The sequence below is a fragment of the Fusarium odoratissimum genome (assembly GCF_000260195.1).
Source record: "Fusarium odoratissimum NRRL 54006 unplaced genomic scaffold supercont1.31, whole genome shotgun sequence".
In the NCBI taxonomy this organism is placed as follows: Eukaryota; Fungi; Ascomycota; class Sordariomycetes; order Hypocreales; family Nectriaceae; genus Fusarium; species Fusarium odoratissimum.
This window is the reverse complement of record NW_022158715.1, coordinates 270,291-286,023: the sequence shown is the minus strand read 5'-3', so window position 1 is coordinate 286,023 and position 15,733 is coordinate 270,291. Positions and strand designations below refer to the sequence as shown.

Genomic DNA, 15,733 nt, shown 5'->3' with positions numbered 1-15,733 from the left:
GGGGGGGATGGCGTTTGATTGTTTGGTTTGTGTGAGTAAGGAGCTGAGTTTGCTCTTCCGTGTCCTGGTCTTTCTAGTGCCACGGATTGACATGGTTGCTTTTTTCCCGGGTTGAGACGCCAAATATTGAGACATGCCTGCTCGGACACCTATACATGCCCAATGACGAGAAGGTTCTACGGTAGATCAAGCCAAACCCTTCGTTTTATTCCCGTGAAGCCTGATCGGATGGCGTTTGATATTGACGCTATTCTTGACTTGCATCGCTTGGCTATGAGACAGGCTTGATGAGGTAACTCACTTGTAGTCAAACATTGATATATATCTGTTTGCAATGCACAGCACAAACGGACTGTGAGTCCAGCTCACACTGTGAGTTTATCCGTTCATTTGTCTTTGTCTCTGTGTCTGTATTTATTTTATTTCTTATTCTTTTCTACCCTTCCTGTTTCCTCCCGTGCTGCCGACCAAAGTCAGTTAGCAAATTGAGCTACGACTCGACTTTAGCTTCATCTGTTTTCATCAATCGCAATCTTTCCAATAATAGTAAGCCTCATTTGTCTATTCTTCTGTAAGATTGAGTTGTTGTAAGTTTCCCAATCCCCTGTTTGCCTGCAGACCGCTGAAATCGTCGCTGATCTTGTTAGTCTCCGGAAGCCTCTCACGATGCTCCTCATACTCAGATACCTCATCCTATTTGTGACCTTCGTTACTTGTCAAGAATATGGTCAGCCTGTAAACGCCAGCTGTGTCTCCGGAGCTCACATCACTGTGGCCAGAGGCAGTCTGGAACTTCGGGGGCCAGGCATCATTGGAGCGGTTGCTCAGCAGGTCCTGCAAAGAATCCCCCACTCCGAGATGATATCTTTAGAATACCCAGCTATCTATAATCCCTATCAGCCTTCACAGATGGAGGGTGTGGCGGCTCTTTCTGTTGTGCTGGCGCAGTATGTGACCGTCTGTCCTAAGACGAAGATTATTCTACTCGGGTTCTCGCAGGTCAGTCCATCTAGATATCACGTTTAGCCCCATTATGAAGCGTATGGTTGTCCTTTACTGACTCTGTTATGCAGGGCGCCCATGTCATTGCAGATGTGATGTGTGGTGCGAGTTCCATCGGGTTCCTCCCTACCAAGCCTTCACCTTCCGCCATAACCAACAACAGTCAGTCAAAAGAGTCACAAATCTCCATCACTCATACATTCTAACCCTCTCAAAGTTGCAGCCGTTGTTCTCATGGGGGATCCGAGCACTACCAAAGGCCAGCCCTTCCACGTTGGGAGTAGTGTTGGTAACGGCGTAAGTCCCGATGAACACGTTGGATACACTCAACAGCTAAGTCCACTTATTAGATATTCCCCGTCAGAAGCCTGAAGGTTGTCAGTGTGTTTCAGACAAAACAGTCTCGTTCTGCGACGCCGGTGATCCTTTCTGCGAAGCTGGGGGCCATGACTTGAGAACTCATATGAACTACGTGACGGCATATGGACATGTTGCTGTTGACTATGCTGTAGGCATGTTCCATAGAACTTAGCATCCTTACTTGACCGAAGATTCGTCTTGTGGAGTATGTACAGGAACGGATAGGGCTGGAATTGATCTATCATCACTAGGAAGAATATACAAGACTAAATCGTCATTGAGTCAGCAACGTATCTTGAATTGCTCAGATACAATTGAAGTAGAAGTTATTTTATGAGTGGTCCATAGTGCTGCACAAACGTGTTCTTGGGAATAGGGGTGAGTTCCTACGGATTGTCTACGGCCAGGACAAACCAACCGAGCCAACTACGTCAAGTACAATCTTGGCACCAACCAACACAGGTTTCGAAACATATTTAATCATATGGTAATTCTAGCAAACATGAGATCCAGTTCCTACCCCAGCAAGCTGACAGGAACTAGTGTTGATTCTCTCCACTTACACAAACAGACAACATTATGATATAAAGACAAAGTTGACTGTTCCCAGTAAGGTCCTTGGGCATTTCATATGTAATTTCTTCTTATCATAACATCAATTCATGCTCTATAAATTCGTATTTCCTGTATATAAACCCGTCTGTTGTCGAGTTACGCAGACTATGGTGACCAAATCAAGAAACAAGTCCGATACCATCGATCTACCCCAGTCCCTGCAGCCGAACCACAAAAGTTGCAAAGATGCGATTTGACAGTTGAGGTCCACGGTTTTGCTTTTTCCAGCGTTCACTAGAGCTTCTAGAGTGCTATTGTGGGTCTGCCACTGCTACGCCGCTGCTCTACTATCTTAAAGATGGATATTAGATCGTGGGTGAGGTTACTATCACTGTCTGCCACTGGCAGTGATCGCGAATATCGCGTTCTGATGCTGCAGCTTCCACTGCGAATTGGCACTGGCAGTCGCCAGAGTGAGGCTATATATTCTCTTCTGTTCTTTCATCTGCTCTTCTTCCTTTCCTCCTCTCTTCACTCTTCATCCTCACTTCCAATCTATCATCCCAACTCTTCACCTTCAACTATACATCAGCACACCAACACATCACAGTAAGAGATTATATCTTTACTATCTCTTAAGAAGAACCTATTCTGACTCTCTCCAAACAGTTCTACCCTACAAACATCTCAGCCATGATTTCTTTCATGCTCGTTCTGAGCTTCTTGATGGCTCTGGTCTCGGCCAACTCAACCACTGACGCCATCACTTGCGCCAAGGGCGCCCACCTCATCGTTGCTCGTGGTAGCCTTGAGCCAGAGGGTCCCGGTGCGATGGGTATCCTCGCGGAGGAGATCATCAAGCTGATCCCCGGTTCGGACATGGAGGCTCTCGTGTATCCCGCCCTCTACAATGAGTACGTTGAGTCTCAGACCGAGGGCGTCCGCACTATGAACTCCGTGATCAACAACTACGTGAAGAACTGTCCCGACACTGACTTGATCCTCATGGGCTACTCGCAGGTAAGTACTCGTCGTCACCTTTGTAAACCACCGTGCTAATGATACTCAGGGAGCCCATGTCACTATGGACACGATGTGCGGTGCCAGCTCTGAAGGTTTCCCTGGCACTCTTTCTCAGCCTTCCTACATCACCGACAATGGTAAGATATATGCACTCAGTACATACTTGAAATATTACTAACCCTTGAAAGTTGCGGCCATCATCGCCATGGGCGATCCCAGTCTCACCGAAGGTCAGCCCTTCCTTGTCGGCACCAGCGAGGGCAGTGGAGTAAGTCTTCAAGAACAACAACTACAAACACAGCTAACATGTCCCAGATCTTCCCCCGCAACCTCCCCATCGGCTGCAACAGCATCGCCAGCAAGACTGTGTCCATCTGCGACAAGGGCGATCCATACTGCGAGGCTGGCGGCAAGGATCTCTCTGTTCACTTGAGCTACATCAAGAACTACGGAGAGTTCACTGTCGGCCACGTCGTCAAGGCGTGGAAGTCTCGTAACTAAGTTGAATTGGATGCATTCCTTGAGATTGGAGTTGGGGAGTAGTACAGATCAATTTCGGATTAATGCGCAGAGAGTGCCTTGGAAATACCACCAGCCAGAGAAGCTGAGTTTGGGTACGTAGAGATACTGGATTGTTCTCACGAATAAAGACACTTTTGCGAAGTACTGCTGCTCTCTTGCAGTGTGAATAAATTGCCTAATCTCTAAACTCTTGGTGAAAAATCAAATATCTCTCAGTCTACATTGTTGTCGTCTTATCATTAGAAACGAAGGAAATAAGAACATCTAGGGTATCATGCGATGCGTAGCTGTAACCAAACTTTAAGCCATAAGCGTAACCATAAACCATATCCATGCCGTGTCGTGTCGTGTCGTACTGTGCCGCCGTAATTCCCCAAACTCCAAATCATTCCCGTGTCGCTCAATCTCATTCATCGCATCTCATCTCATCTCATCTCAGTTCATCTTCAATACCATCCCTCGTTGGGAATGCTCCATCCCGCCTTTGCGAATAGAGGCACCGATTCTGGATACGATAGTGTGAAGGGTAGCCAGAACGTCTCCCTGATGAGGTGAGGTATCCTCTCAGGCCGCAGCGCATGCTCAGGCAATCTGCACTGAATGATTCTCTTGAGGATCCAGATCATCTCGTGCGCCAGATTCTCCTGCCTGTCGTGGTCCGAGTGCTTGAGCTCATTAACATAGGTCCTCGCAAGCTCATCAGCCAGCCCCGCTAGCGACAACATGGAGACGGGGTTGCTGCCGGCGGTGCCTATTTTTAGGGCATGCATCTCGTTGAAATCGTAGGGAAACCTCACGCGGATCTGCTGGATGATGCCGTCAGAGGTCGCGACGCCCCAGACGTGTCGCTGGCGCGGGATCGGGATCATGCCCTGCGCCTTGGCCCAGCACTTTTGGTTCTCGCGCGTGTGCTCGGGACACACGATGCTCACTTTGTACGGCCTCGCCTCGTAGCCGTAGTAGACCATGGCCGCGAGACCGCTAACGGCGTAGGGGATGTGGCTGAAGCGCAGAGCTATCATGTCGACTACCTCTGACACGGCCTCGCGGTTCATTGAGCGGTCGTCGGAGAGGAAGATGGCTTCGTTGCTCCCCTGTTCCTGTTCCTGTTGGTAGAGAGTATGTATACCATGCTTCTTCTGGTTCAGCTGCTTTGACGCGTTTATTTGGGTATCAACAACATTGCTGCGTTTATGTTTCTGATTGTGGCCCTGACTATGCAGGGATGTATCCTCTGATGGAGACTGTTGGCCTCTTGCTTGTGGGGGACGTTGACGTGGAACCACAGGCAGAGGCTTCAGTTGCTCACTAAGACGATGCTGCTGCCCGCCTGACGCGTGTTGATCCTTGTGACTTTTACTTTTTGCCTCACGCCTAGAAAAATCATTGTCTCCATAACCATTAGCACCGTGGCAATGGCTGCAATAAGTTCGCTTCTTGGGTAGCCCAAATGTATTATTCTTTTCCCTTTTCTGTCGCCGTCGATTTTGGTTTGGTTGAGGACATGCTCCCCTAACTGATTCTATACGGACATCTGGTTCTGAGTCAGAAGAATTGTCGGACGCAAACCAAGCGCGCAGGATTGAGCGTAGACTTGTTCGAGAACTCATTGTCACTGAAACAAATCTACAACTCTCTCAAGCGCAAGAGAAAAGTAAATACTTACCTGCCTTTATAGATATCAATCTGAGTATGCGCTCTTGCAAGAAATGGCTGAACTGCTTTGAAGATATTCGGCGATGGCGAGCTGCTTCTAGTGGTTGTTGTTGTCTTTGTTCAAGTGTAGCTGGAGATTAAACAAGCAATGGTTGAAAGTCGAAATATGCAGTTTGTCAATATGAGCGCAGCTTTCGAAAAGTGAATTAAAAAGAAGAAGAGAATTATTACGCAACTTTCGTCTTTATAGAGACGTCAAGACCTTTGTTCTACGCATGAGTAGCTGTGTTCAGCGTGCAGCAATCTTCAACATAATACCTAGACTCACAGCGCTCACAGCGTATGAACACCATCTACGATCAGCCCGCACATATACTCACTGAACAAAAATGCACACGCGGAATCAATTCATGCATGCTATCATGCTAACCTTGTGCAATAATTCGTGACATGGCTAGGTCTCTAAATCTTCCGTCCCGACCGCCAACGCCCATTAATCTTACAAGTCCATCCCGTGGCCTCGTTATCCTTGTTAAAGGTATTTATTTCCTCTCGCTTATAACTCCTCCTCCACGTCCATTTGTTCGCCGTTCACTTGCCCCTTGGGCCCTGCTTGCCCCTCCTTCCTGGGCATGGTAGCCTCCTTGTCGATCATTTGTCTTGACACGGAGACAATGTTGTCCTCAATGAGCTCCTGGCCAACATCCTCGAGATGCTTCTTGGGATCCAACTTGCCAACGTAGCGAGTCTTGAGCTGATCCTTAGTCAACTCAGTCTCCTCCTTTACGCGCTTCTCGTAGCCATCCGCCAATGAGACCAGTTGTTGCAGTCTGTCCTTGTTCTTGCAACCTTCGTGTCGGAAGTCGTCCATCTCCAGAGCTTCGGTCCAAACGTGCTTGTGCAGGTTCATGAGCATGTTCTCTTCGAGCGCGGTCTTGCGGTAGTTGATTCCAATCGAGTAGTAGTGTCGGTTCAAGCCGTGGATGAGAGCCTGGATCGAGGGCTTGTTGAGGTGACCCAAGTTGCTAGTGCTCTGTCGAGGCTCTTGACCAAGCATCAAGAGCTGGGGGTTGATGAGTCGGAAAGCGTCAATGACAACTTTGCCCTTCACGGACTGGATAGGATCAATGACGACGGCAACGGCGCGGGGGTTCAGTTGCTCGAATGACTGCTGTGTGTTGATATCAACGGAAGAAAGCCAGCAACCGAAACCAGGATGCGAGTGGTACCATCCGACGACCGACTCAGGTCTGTTGAATCCGTTAGATAGTGACAACAAATGGGAGACCGTAATCAACTAACCTTCCTGTTTGCCTGAGCATGTCCATCATCTTGGTCTGGAAAACGGGGTCGACAGCCTCGACACTAACACCGGTACCACTCTGAGGCATGGCAAACACATCCATAACCTTTACAGTAAAGTCATCCACAAACTCGCCAAGCATCAGACCCATGACTTCCATGGGCACACCTGCGCGACCGTGTCGAAGCATTTTGAGTAGGGCAAGGGAGGAGATATAGACCGTTTCGGAGTTATCAATCAGGTTTGTGTTGTCCTACAGTCGTCAAGGTCAGCGAAGCTCAGAATTGCAAAGCACGCTCCATTAGGGAGCTCATATGAAGGAGATCATAGCTTACAGTGCCATGTGCAGCTCCTCCAAGGCCCATTCCACCGCCACCAAGTAAACTCCTGAAGCGCTCCATGGTATCGACGGTGTGTTAAAATGTGTATGGATAATCTGCGGCTAGAGTAATTCGTCGACAAAAAAGCGTGCAGGTGTTGATGTTGATGTGGGCGGTGATGGAGGGTTGGCGTTGCTATGATCGGAGCTTGGTAAAGGTAATTGACGTTGACGCCAGCCCGGCAGCCTGGGAGCCACAGCTGAGAAGCTTAGTCAAGTCACGTGGGGGAGCTTGAGTCGCTCTCTGTGGCGTATCTCATGCGAGGGACTCAAAATGTGGCTTGTGTCAATTTAAGCGGGAGCGCTTCAATATTTATTCCGGTGTAAACGGGCGACTTTCAAGCTCCGGGGATGTGCTTCGCATCAGCCAGTGGTGGTTCTGCCCATGTTACTCTACTTACACTCAAAGATTCTTCTCGAAATCTTGTCACATTCTACCAAACTCTTCCCTAAAACTTTCCGTCGATCATGCTGAGCTCTCCCTGAGCAGTTCCCTATCGAAATACCTATCCAAGATCTTTTTATTCTCGAGCGCAAATTTGATCTAACCCTTTCTTTTACACCCGCTTTCCGAGATTCGCGACTCCACGAGTAGCCGCAGTCATGGGCGACGATATACGTGTCGAGCTCGGCTCGGTTGCGCTCAATGGCTCATCGCCCAAGAAGGTCGCTTACTTTTACGATTCCGACATTGGTAACTATGCCTATGTTACTGGTCATCCCATGAAGCCTCATCGCATTCGGCTGGCGCATAGCTTGATTATGCAGTACAACCTCTACCAGAAGATGGAGATTTACGTGAGTCCATTCTTGGTCCCCAACTCAACTCTAGGTATCACTGAGTTTCGAATATCATACTGACAATTTGCAGCGCGCGAAACCTGCGACTCGAGGCGAGATGACCCAGTTCCATACCGACGACTACATCGATTTCCTGCAAAAGGTCACACCAGACAACATGGATAGCTTCATGCGAGAGCAAGGAAAATACAACGTTGGTGATGATTGTCCCGTTTTCGATGGCCTTTTCGAGTTCTGTGGTATTAGTGCAGGTGGTAGCATGGAGGGTGCAGCGCGACTGAACCGCCAAAAGTGCGACATCGCCATCAACTGGGCTGGTGGTCTTCACCACGCCAAGAAGTGTGAGGCCAGTGGTTTCTGCTACGTCAACGGTATGTCTCTCCCAGATATTTCAGATATCACGATCTAACACGGCATCTAGACATTGTCCTCGGCATTCTAGAACTCCTTCGATTCAAAAAGCGGGTCCTTTACATCGATATCGACGTGCATCATGGCGATGGTGTTGAGGAGGCTTTCTACACCACCGACCGTGTCATGACCGTTTCTTTCCACAAGTACGGAGAGTACTTCCCCGGCACTGGCGAACTTCGAGACACTGGTATTGGACAAGGAAAAAACTATGCTGTCAACTTTCCTCTTCGAGATGGTATCACCGATGTGTCCTACCGGTCAATCTTCCAGCCTGTCATTGAGAATGTCATGAAGTACTACCAGCCCGAGGCTGTTGTTCTCCAATGCGGCGGTGACAGTCTGTCGGGCGATCGACTTGGTTGCTTCAATCTGAGCATGGATGGCCATGCCAACTGTGTCAACTATGTCAAGAGCTTTAATCTCCCGACTCTTGTTCTCGGTGGAGGTGGCTACACAATGCGCAACGTCGCTCGAACTTGGGCTTTTGAGACTGGTGTTCTTGTGGGCAAGGAGATGGACCGAACCCTGCCCTACAACGAATACTACGAAGTAAGTTGTCTGATCCTGTGTTGACAAGCCCCCACTCACGCTGTACAGTACTATGCTCCCGATTTTGAGCTGAATGTGCGATCCTCTAACATGGAGAACTCTAACAGCCGAGAGTACCTCGAGAAGATCACTTCCTCAGTCATCGACAACCTTCGACAAACCGGACCTGCTCCTTCAGTACAGTTGCAAGACGTCCCCCGAAAGCCCTTCGGCGGTATGACTGATGAGGAGGAGGCCGAGTTGGATGACCTTGATGAGGATGAGAACAAGGATGTTCGCATGACCGAACATCGTTGGGACAAGCATGTTGAACACGACAACGAGTTCGAAGCCAGTGACGACGATGAGATGGCTCAGGCGCATGGTGCCACGCGCCAGAATGGCAACAAGCGCACATTTACCGACTATCGCAAGGGAGAAATGGAAATCGATAATGCCGATGCTCCTCCTGCCAAGGTTACCAACGGTGCTTCTGCTGATGAACCTGCTGAAGAACAAGCTGGCGAGGATGCTCACGATGTGAATGACGATACTATCGACGACATCTCAGCCCCAGCCCCAGCCGAGAAGGAGGCTCCGCCCAAGGAGAGCGAGAAGCCCGACGAGGCCGCCAAGGAACCTGAAGCTAGTAAAGTGGATGGAGACGGTGATGTTGGCATGGAGGACTCAGCGGCTCCAGAGGAGACAACAATCAAGAAGGAAGAGGTCGAGCCTGAGGCACCCGTGGAGCCTTCAGCGCCCACCGAGAAGGCTTCAAAGGACGAGTCTGCTGCCCAAGAGGCCCCCGATTCCGCTACGAAGGAGCCCATCACAGAACCTAAAACTATTGAAGAGACCTCAGATAAGCCTGCAGCAGCACCTGAGAAGGCTCAGGGCGAACAACCCGACGATGCTATGGACGTCGATACGGAGAAGGATAAGCCAGAGCCACCTATCGAGAAGAGCAAGAGCCCTGTGAACTAGGGGCTTCTGGGCAAAGCCCTCTTGATTTCTTAGAGATAATTTCACGTTACAAGCAAAAGCTCATGCCACGTGCATCTTCGCATGGAAGCAACCGGCCTTACGACACTCAACAAGTAAGGAGACGAAAACATTGCATGCGGAGGATTCATGTGGCCTGCAGTCAGGCGTTCCGGGCGCAGGGGTAAAGACGATACGAAGGGACAGGCATCGAATTGTACAAGAGGGTGGAATTTCAAGGCTCGATCACACATAATTGGGATGCTGTCTTTATTATGATGTTTGATGTTTGTACTGAGTAGTTAGTCACTAAAGCGAAAGAATTTCTTTAAACACTACAAATCACGATATCTTGGGCATGAGTGGCATGTATGGATTTCAATTTTATTGAAGCATGAGTCTTAGCAATGATGATAATGTCTTTTTGTTGGGGAGTGACGTCTTGTCTTTAATCCAACCAAGTAACTGTAAACTGAGCACACAACCCAGTTCCTCCCACAACTCAACTACTACTCTTATTATTCCTCCTCATCTCTCCTATTATAAAGCTTTCCTCCACGGATATGTGGTAAAGCCTACTTGGTCTCAGCATGGACATCGGCCTAACTCCCACACGGACTTCCCTCGTCTTCTTTTTCGAGTGACTCATCGGCCAAAGGCTCAGTTGAACTCGGTGGAAGACCCATCGTTTGTGGGTGACTATGCAGTGAACACATTAAGTTCAAGAATGCTTCATCCTAGCTCCAGGGACAGTGGCGTTTGAGAAAGTTGTAGCGTTCGATTGCTCTGTCGTGTGAGGCGAGCTCCGGACTCAAGTGCGCGAATCTGTCACGTCTGGCTGATGACTCTGCGGAAGAAGTGTCCTCCTGTGTGCCTTTTCTTGTGCCTTGTGTGTTTGTTTCATTTGTTGAGGGCTCTGCGCTTGAAGTGCCACTGTTTGAAGCGTCATCGTTCGAGATACCTTCGTTGATGTGGCCTCCAAACGTGTGGCCAACCTCGGCCATGAAGGCCGTGACCTCTTGATCGATTTCTTCTCTTTCGGCGGCTGAAAGCATCACGAAGATATCTGGTAGATTTTTCTTAAGGGATTCGTTTATGTTATAATTAACTTGGGTTGACCTGATGTAGTTCGTGTGGTTCGGCAGTGATACTATAGTTGGAAAGTCCAGTCCTGATCAACCACGTGATGTTATCGAGGAAAGAGATGAGATATTTAATAGTGAAAGAGAAAGGCCATTGCTCCCGGTATATAGTTAGATTGTTGAACTTTCTATGTGGAGGTCTTTCGATGAGTTGATGCGCCCTTTCACCATCCTAGAGTTTATTTCTGAGATCACGGAAGTCTAAACCTTCACATCCAGTGGCAGTTTCGCGGTCCTGGCGAGTTTTCTCAAGAGTTAAAGTACAGTCAATGTCGAACTTCATGGTATATTGTTTGTCCCTTGGTATTGTGTCGCTTTGCTACACAGTCAGGTCTTTATCGGATCAGTATCATTTGTTGGACACAAGAGAATGTGCGTTTATTAGAGACAAGCAGAATGTATAAGCAGAATATAGAGATGTAGAGATAGATGCGATCATAAAGCGATCGGTACAAGTCTCTCAGTGATCTGTCTGTGTCATGGCTCATTTGGGAGGAAACAAGCAGCAATGGTGTACAAATGGTGATAAGGGTCTAGGGTGGCTGAAGGTATTCACGAATGGTGGGGGACCGAGACACTGATAAGATACCCCACATTCCGCATACACTGCCGACATTCCGCCGGGTCGACTCACAGGCCGGGAAGGTGGAAAGGTGGGAAGGTTCAGTAATAAAGTAGCAGGGTAGGGGACGAGCTACACTTTAGCGTCGACTGCGGGGGACTCGAAAAATAATTATTTCCAACCTAACCCAGCCGCTTCTACTCCAAGAGAAGCCCATCGTCATCCGTCTTCTCTCTCCCATTTTCTTACTCGCCACTCGCTATCTTATGTCAATGTAGCATCAAATATAATCAGATCTTTGAATCTTCTTACCAAATCCTCCCTCCTACGACAATTCTATCCCTCTTGTCGCATCGTCGCTTGACTCACAATGCCCACCCCCGCGCCCGCCGAGGGCGACGCCGCGACGGCCAAGCTCGGCGTCTGGAAGCAGGCCCTCTACGATCGATGTCGCGAGTCTGGAACAGACATGTTCTCCCAGGATGATCTTTTGCGCCTCGATGTCATTCCAAACCGAGACCTCATGCTGCTCGCCCGTGTCGTTCAATCCCTCACAGATGACAAGCTTTTCATCACCATGCGCGAGGCCTCGGGCCAAGTGCTGTGGAAATGGCGCGACTCCGAAGAAGCCCACAAGTGCGTAGAAATACCTCTGGAACAATACATCAAGCTCATAGCTAACAATTGGCTAGGTATAAGCAGTGCTCGACCGACGAACAGGTCATGGTTTATTCTCTTATCGACGACTCGGGCGGCGACGGTATCTGGTCACAGACGCTACAGAAGCGACTGAACATGCACGACTCGGTCCTCAAGAACGCACTAAAGCAACTTCAGACAAAGGGTCTGATTGCGCCCTTCAAGAATGTCGAGCACCCGAACAAAAAGATGTTCATCAAGGCCTCCATACGGCCCAGCGATAGAGCCACCGGCGGCCCGTGGTATACCGATCAGAACTTTGATGAGGCCTTTATTGAAGACCTACAGCGAGTTGTATATGATTTTATCAAGCGCCAGAGCAGCTATCACAGCACACACGGGGGAGGTGCTGCGCGGACGCAAGTTCCCAAGAAGGGTGTCGTGAAAGGTGGCGTGGAAAAGGGCAAGAAGCGAGATGCTAGCCACATGGATGAGCCCCCAGCGAAAGCCACCAAGATTTCTCCTACGGCGGCCGTTAAAAAGGACGCCCTACTTCCTCTTCCTGCTGGATACACAGGCTATCCGACCGTACGCGACATCGCTCGTCTCCTCTCCTCAAGCGGTATCACCCATAACACCATCCTTTCCGAGCACGACGTACAGAAGCTTGTCGACGTACTTGTCTGGGACAACCTCATTGAGTCAGTCAAAGTTGCTGGAAAGATCGGCTACCGCGTATCTCGGATCGCCAAGCAGTCTTTAGAAAGCTGGGCTGGTCGAGATGACCCCACTGGTCGCGAAGGCGGTCCCGAACCTATCGTCAGTGCCTTCACCGAAGCTCCTTGCGGACGTTGTCCAGTGTTTGAGATCTGCGAAGAGGGCGGTCCTGTAGGCCCCAATAACTGTGAATATTTCAAAAGGTGGTTGGGCGTTGAATAGAGCACGAGTGCAGATTTTGCATGTCGATACGATAAGTATGGGTTATTGATACCTGCTTTTTTCTGACGGGAGAACGGAGTTATGGTCTGGAAGAAGGCTTTTTGTTTCTAGGGATAACAGCAAAGGCGTCGAAGGACAAGCGAAGGCTATTTAGAATGCAGCCAAGCGCAATGGTCGTAGCGATGATCAATCAATTTTACCAAGTAGAAGAATAAGCTATCAAGCGATATTCAAGAATCAATCATTCACAGCACGATAGTATCAGGTGACAATGCATATGGGGTTAAATGGTTGACATTGCTCAGCAGCTAGACTTTTATGCCAGCTTGCGGAATCCAGCTTCTTATCGCTAGTCCTCATTCAAGTTTTGTAATGTGCTCCCAAATCCCATCCCTTTGTCTTGTCCTCAGTAAGAACTTTTTACAGCTCACCGGAGTCGACAATGGTGGCACGCTTCTGGTACTTGACAGCACCACTGCCGGAGCCGGTAGCCTCAAGAGCCTTGACAACGTTCATGGACTCCTCGTCAGCGACCTCGCCGAAGACGACGTGGCGACCGTTGAGCCAAGAGGTGACAACAGTGGTGATGAAGAACTGAGAACCGTTGCTGGAAACTTTGTTAGTTTAAATCGAACTATAATTAGGAGTGGAAGTGCTTACGTGTTGGGGCCAGCGTTGGCCATGGACAGCAGACCGGGGCGGTCGTGGGTGAGCTTGAAGTTCTCGTCGGCGAACTTCTCACCATAGATGGACTTACCACCGGTGCCCTTGATTGTGTTAGTATGCGCGTCAGAGGTTTGGGTTGGCAGAAACGTACGTTACCACGGGTGAAGTCACCACCCTGGAGCATGAAGTCGGGGATGATTCGGTGGAAAGAAGAGCCCTTGTAGCCGAAACCCTTCTCGCCAGTGCAGAGAGCACGGAAGTTCTCAGCGGTCTTGGGGACCTCCTTGTCGTAGAGGTTGAAGTTGATGCGACCACGCTGGCCTAGAGAGAAGGAATGTCAGCATTGATGCAACAAAACGCGGAGCTCAAGCTTGGAACTGATGATGCGGAATGATGACGAATACTGCAGATGCAAATGCAAATGCCGCAAATGTAAGACCATTGTGCATCTCTCGAGGTATTGAGCCGGAAGGTAAGGTAGCTGAAGATGCAGCTTGCCGTCTCGGATCGTTGAGGATGATGGCATCGGGGAGGAATCAAAACTTACTCTGAACAGTGGAGGTAGGCTTGCCGTTCTGGAAGACGGGGCCCTCCCACTCAATATCGAAGAAACTGATCAGAGTTAGCTGATGTCTACATCAATGCGATGATTGACAAAGCAAGAGATAACTTACACCTTGTTACCCATGACTGCGGATGAAGCTGAGAAGAATCTAACAGATCTGGTTGTGTTGGAGAGTTGAGGAAGAGAAGAAGAAGTTCTCGCTGCAGAGAAGCAGGTATGGCGGGGTAGGAGGGGCTTGAAGAGGGAGGGTCTCATTTTGAGCAAGCTGGAGGGGCAAAGCGTTAGCGTGGGCCGTTGAAGCCAATCGAAGCGTGTAGAACGTGTGAAAGAGTGGAGCAGGTGATCGAAAGGAGATCACGTGAAGTAATCCTGAGAGCTTCCTCTCGTTATTTTGGCTGTTGAAGAGAGCCCGTTAGGCCATGAGGTCACAGTGGTGGCTATGGCCACTGTGGGGCGGGGGAGGGGGAGCTTTGCAACAGCTAAGGTTCTGGCTCTGTTGATCAATGATGAATCCATCAATCAATACCTGCTTGTTATTGCAAGCAAGCGAGAGCTGACGAGCATTTCGCATTGCCCCTGGCCCTCAATGGCATGGCTCTGACCGCCATAACTGCCATGCCAGACATTGCAAATAGCGCAAGCACGCGCATTGAGAAACAACAAGACCACATTGGACTGTGCTGTGGACTCAATGGCTGGCTCGCTCGCTCTACCCGTCAAAGCTTCAACGGGGCTATCCTTGGAGCTGATGGAGGTTGCCCGGGCCACGTCAAGCAAGCAACGTATCGTATCGTGCTCGACTCACACACTCCTCTCTGGTCAGTCTGGCTGCAGCAAGCTTGTACTGTACATAGTACATGGCCCCTCAAACCACCAGTCCAGAGAGACGCGTCGAGTCAGTGGCCCGATATGCCCGAAGTGCAGCAGACTTTTGCCAAAGCATCACCCCCATTGGAGGGGACATGGGATACGGCCACCCCGGTGGATTGCATGGGCCCTCCACCTCGAGTCTCATGTAATGTACCAGTATCCAGTCCATTAATCAACCCGTGGGCAGAAGTGACCATTCCAATGTATTTTGAACAGTCAGACACACCGGGAAAAGAAGCTCCCCTCCCTCCGCAGGACCGGGTAGGACAGGGGCAACCAGACCAGCACCAGGCAAGCTCAAGCTGGCAGTGAGGAACAAAGGCGAGAAGAAGCCGACAATACCGGTATTGGGCCGATCAGCTGGCTCTTCCAAGATCCCAATCCGGGTCAGAATAATACCATTGACCCGAGAAAGGTGCTCAGACGGCCAATGTTTGACTCGAAGGCGTCTTGCTTCTCTTCTCTTTGTAGGGTGCACTACAGCTTGAGCTTCCCCAGAGCTCTCGGTGGTAGAACAAAGGCAAACGCGGCAGGGGAAACAATTGAACTTGCACGTACCTTGAAGACTAATACACTTGGGAAAATGATTTGATAGTACAGAAGATGTAGATTTAGATAGATAAAATTACAGAAAACTGGTGATGTACGTGCTGAGGTTGGTCTTTTGGACTGATCTCGAGAAAGGGAAGATAAAAGTTTGGACCAGCTTGACGTCTGGTATCCAATTCTAGCGCCGTGACTGGCCCTCTAGGGCCCTGTTCAGGCCTGAAGTCTAAGGTTGTATGGCGGGGACTCGAGGTTTGTCTCCGGATGAGTTAAAGTACCT

The 15,733-nt window shown here is 49.5% G+C and overlaps 8 protein-coding genes across 10 annotated transcripts; 4 read left to right on the top strand and 4 right to left on the bottom strand.

Annotated features, from left to right (window-relative positions):
- Positions 1–666: 666 nt before the first annotated feature.
- FOIG_13212 (uncharacterized protein) lies at positions 667–1,534 on the top strand (the record flags this gene model as incomplete). Its single annotated transcript, XM_031214334.1, has 4 exons — positions 667–999; positions 1,074–1,164; positions 1,220–1,303; positions 1,353–1,534. 4 exons carry the CDS (start codon positions 667–669, stop codon positions 1,532–1,534), a joined length of 690 nt encoding a protein of 229 aa, XP_031056044.1.
- A 770-nt stretch (positions 1,535–2,304) lies between these two features.
- On the top strand, positions 2,305–3,490 carry FOIG_13211 (uncharacterized protein). The gene is made up of 5 exons (XM_031214333.1): positions 2,305–2,526; positions 2,587–2,937; positions 2,987–3,077; positions 3,129–3,208; positions 3,256–3,490. Exons 2-5 carry the CDS (start codon positions 2,611–2,613, stop codon positions 3,439–3,441), a joined length of 684 nt encoding a protein of 227 aa, XP_031056043.1. The 5' UTR covers positions 2,305–2,526; positions 2,587–2,610; the 3' UTR covers positions 3,442–3,490.
- On the bottom strand, positions 3,472–5,072 carry FOIG_13210 (uncharacterized protein; the record flags this gene model as incomplete). Its single annotated transcript, XM_031214332.1, has 1 exon — positions 3,472–5,072. The coding sequence occupies one exon, from the start codon at positions 5,070–5,072 to the stop codon at positions 3,909–3,911; it is 1,164 nt and encodes a 387-aa protein (XP_031056042.1). The 3' UTR covers positions 3,472–3,908.
- Positions 5,073–5,305: 233 nt separating this feature from the next.
- On the bottom strand, positions 5,306–6,968 carry FOIG_13209 (26S proteasome regulatory subunit rpn11). 2 transcript variants are annotated; one of them, XM_031214330.1, is made up of 3 exons: positions 6,757–6,968; positions 6,421–6,674; positions 5,306–6,368 (listed from the first exon to the last, which is right to left on the bottom strand). In XM_031214330.1, the coding sequence occupies exons 1-3, from the start codon at positions 6,820–6,822 to the stop codon at positions 5,675–5,677; spliced, it is 1,014 nt and encodes a 337-aa protein (XP_031056040.1). In that variant the 5' UTR covers positions 6,823–6,968; the 3' UTR covers positions 5,306–5,674. The 2 variants fall into 2 exon arrangements, with proteins under 2 accessions (XP_031056040.1, XP_031056041.1); XM_031214331.1 differs by lacking the exon at positions 6,757–6,968 and having other exon boundaries at positions 6,421–6,756.
- Positions 6,969–7,135: 167 nt separating this feature from the next.
- Positions 7,136–10,863, top strand: FOIG_13207 (histone deacetylase 1/2). Its single transcript, XM_031214328.1, has 4 exons — positions 7,136–7,598; positions 7,672–7,972; positions 8,023–8,564; positions 8,613–10,863. The coding sequence occupies exons 1-4, from the start codon at positions 7,404–7,406 to the stop codon at positions 9,525–9,527; spliced, it is 1,953 nt and encodes a 650-aa protein (XP_031056038.1). The 5' UTR covers positions 7,136–7,403; the 3' UTR covers positions 9,528–10,863.
- FOIG_13208 (uncharacterized protein) lies at positions 9,888–10,795 on the bottom strand. Its single transcript, XM_031214329.1, has one exon. It carries the CDS (start codon positions 10,577–10,579, stop codon positions 10,262–10,264), a length of 318 nt encoding a protein of 105 aa, XP_031056039.1. The 5' UTR covers positions 10,580–10,795; the 3' UTR covers positions 9,888–10,261.
- Positions 10,864–11,379: 516 nt separating the features above from the next.
- On the top strand, positions 11,380–13,228 carry FOIG_13206 (DNA-directed RNA polymerase III subunit RPC6). Its single transcript, XM_031214327.1, has 2 exons — positions 11,380–11,864; positions 11,921–13,228. Exons 1-2 carry the CDS (start codon positions 11,599–11,601, stop codon positions 12,804–12,806), a joined length of 1,152 nt encoding a protein of 383 aa, XP_031056037.1. The 5' UTR covers positions 11,380–11,598; the 3' UTR covers positions 12,807–13,228.
- Positions 11,925–15,715, bottom strand: FOIG_13205 (peptidyl-prolyl cis-trans isomerase, mitochondrial). 2 transcript variants are annotated; one of them, XM_031214326.1, is made up of 6 exons: positions 15,466–15,715; positions 14,147–14,302; positions 14,020–14,084; positions 13,624–13,793; positions 13,467–13,573; positions 11,925–13,413 (listed from the first exon to the last, which is right to left on the bottom strand). In XM_031214326.1, the coding sequence occupies exons 2-6, from the start codon at positions 14,290–14,292 to the stop codon at positions 13,227–13,229; spliced, it is 675 nt and encodes a 224-aa protein (XP_031056036.1). In that variant the 5' UTR covers positions 14,293–14,302; positions 15,466–15,715; the 3' UTR covers positions 11,925–13,226. The 2 variants fall into 2 exon arrangements, with proteins under 2 accessions (XP_031056036.1, XP_031056035.1); XM_031214325.1 differs by having other exon boundaries at positions 14,147–15,489.
- Positions 15,716–15,733: the final 18 nt, after the last annotated feature.

Excerpts from the sequence above, each read along its gene's own strand:
- FOIG_13209 (XM_031214330.1), bottom strand. The coding sequence starts at position 6,822 with ATGGAGCGCTTCAGGAGTTTACTTGGTGGCGGTGGAATGGGCCTTGGA. Across the intron at positions 6,675-6,756 it reads GAGGAGCTGCACATGGCACT|GACAACACAAACCTGATTGA; the intron begins GTAAGCTATGAT and ends TGACGACTGTAG. Across the intron at positions 6,369-6,420 it reads ATGCTCAGGCAAACAGGAAG|ACCTGAGTCGGTCGTCGGAT; the intron begins GTTAGTTGATTA and ends CGGATTCAACAG.
- FOIG_13207 (XM_031214328.1), top strand. The coding sequence starts at position 7,404 with ATGGGCGACGATATACGTGTCGAGCTCGGCTCGGTTGCGCTCAATGGC. Across the intron at positions 7,599-7,671 it reads ACCAGAAGATGGAGATTTAC|CGCGCGAAACCTGCGACTCG; the intron begins GTGAGTCCATTC and ends GACAATTTGCAG. Across the intron at positions 7,973-8,022 it reads TGGTTTCTGCTACGTCAACG|ACATTGTCCTCGGCATTCTA; the intron begins GTATGTCTCTCC and ends CACGGCATCTAG.
- FOIG_13211 (XM_031214333.1), top strand. The coding sequence starts at position 2,611 with ATGATTTCTTTCATGCTCGTTCTGAGCTTCTTGATGGCTCTGGTCTCG. Across the intron at positions 2,938-2,986 it reads TCCTCATGGGCTACTCGCAG|GGAGCCCATGTCACTATGGA; the intron begins GTAAGTACTCGT and ends AATGATACTCAG. Across the intron at positions 3,078-3,128 it reads TTCCTACATCACCGACAATG|TTGCGGCCATCATCGCCATG; the intron begins GTAAGATATATG and ends AACCCTTGAAAG.
- FOIG_13208 (XM_031214329.1), bottom strand. The coding sequence starts at position 10,579 with ATGCTTTCAGCCGCCGAAAGAGAAGAAATCGATCAAGAGGTCACGGCC.
- FOIG_13206 (XM_031214327.1), top strand. The coding sequence starts at position 11,599 with ATGCCCACCCCCGCGCCCGCCGAGGGCGACGCCGCGACGGCCAAGCTC. Across the intron at positions 11,865-11,920 it reads GACTCCGAAGAAGCCCACAA|GTATAAGCAGTGCTCGACCG; the intron begins GTGCGTAGAAAT and ends ACAATTGGCTAG.
- FOIG_13205 (XM_031214326.1), bottom strand. The coding sequence starts at position 14,292 with ATGAGACCCTCCCTCTTCAAGCCCCTCCTACCCCGCCATACCTGCTTC. Across the intron at positions 14,085-14,146 it reads GCAGTCATGGGTAACAAGGT|TTTCTTCGATATTGAGTGGG; the intron begins GTAAGTTATCTC and ends AACTCTGATCAG. Across the intron at positions 13,794-14,019 it reads GCCTACCTCCACTGTTCAGA|GCCAGCGTGGTCGCATCAAC; the intron begins GTAAGTTTTGAT and ends CCTTCTCTCTAG.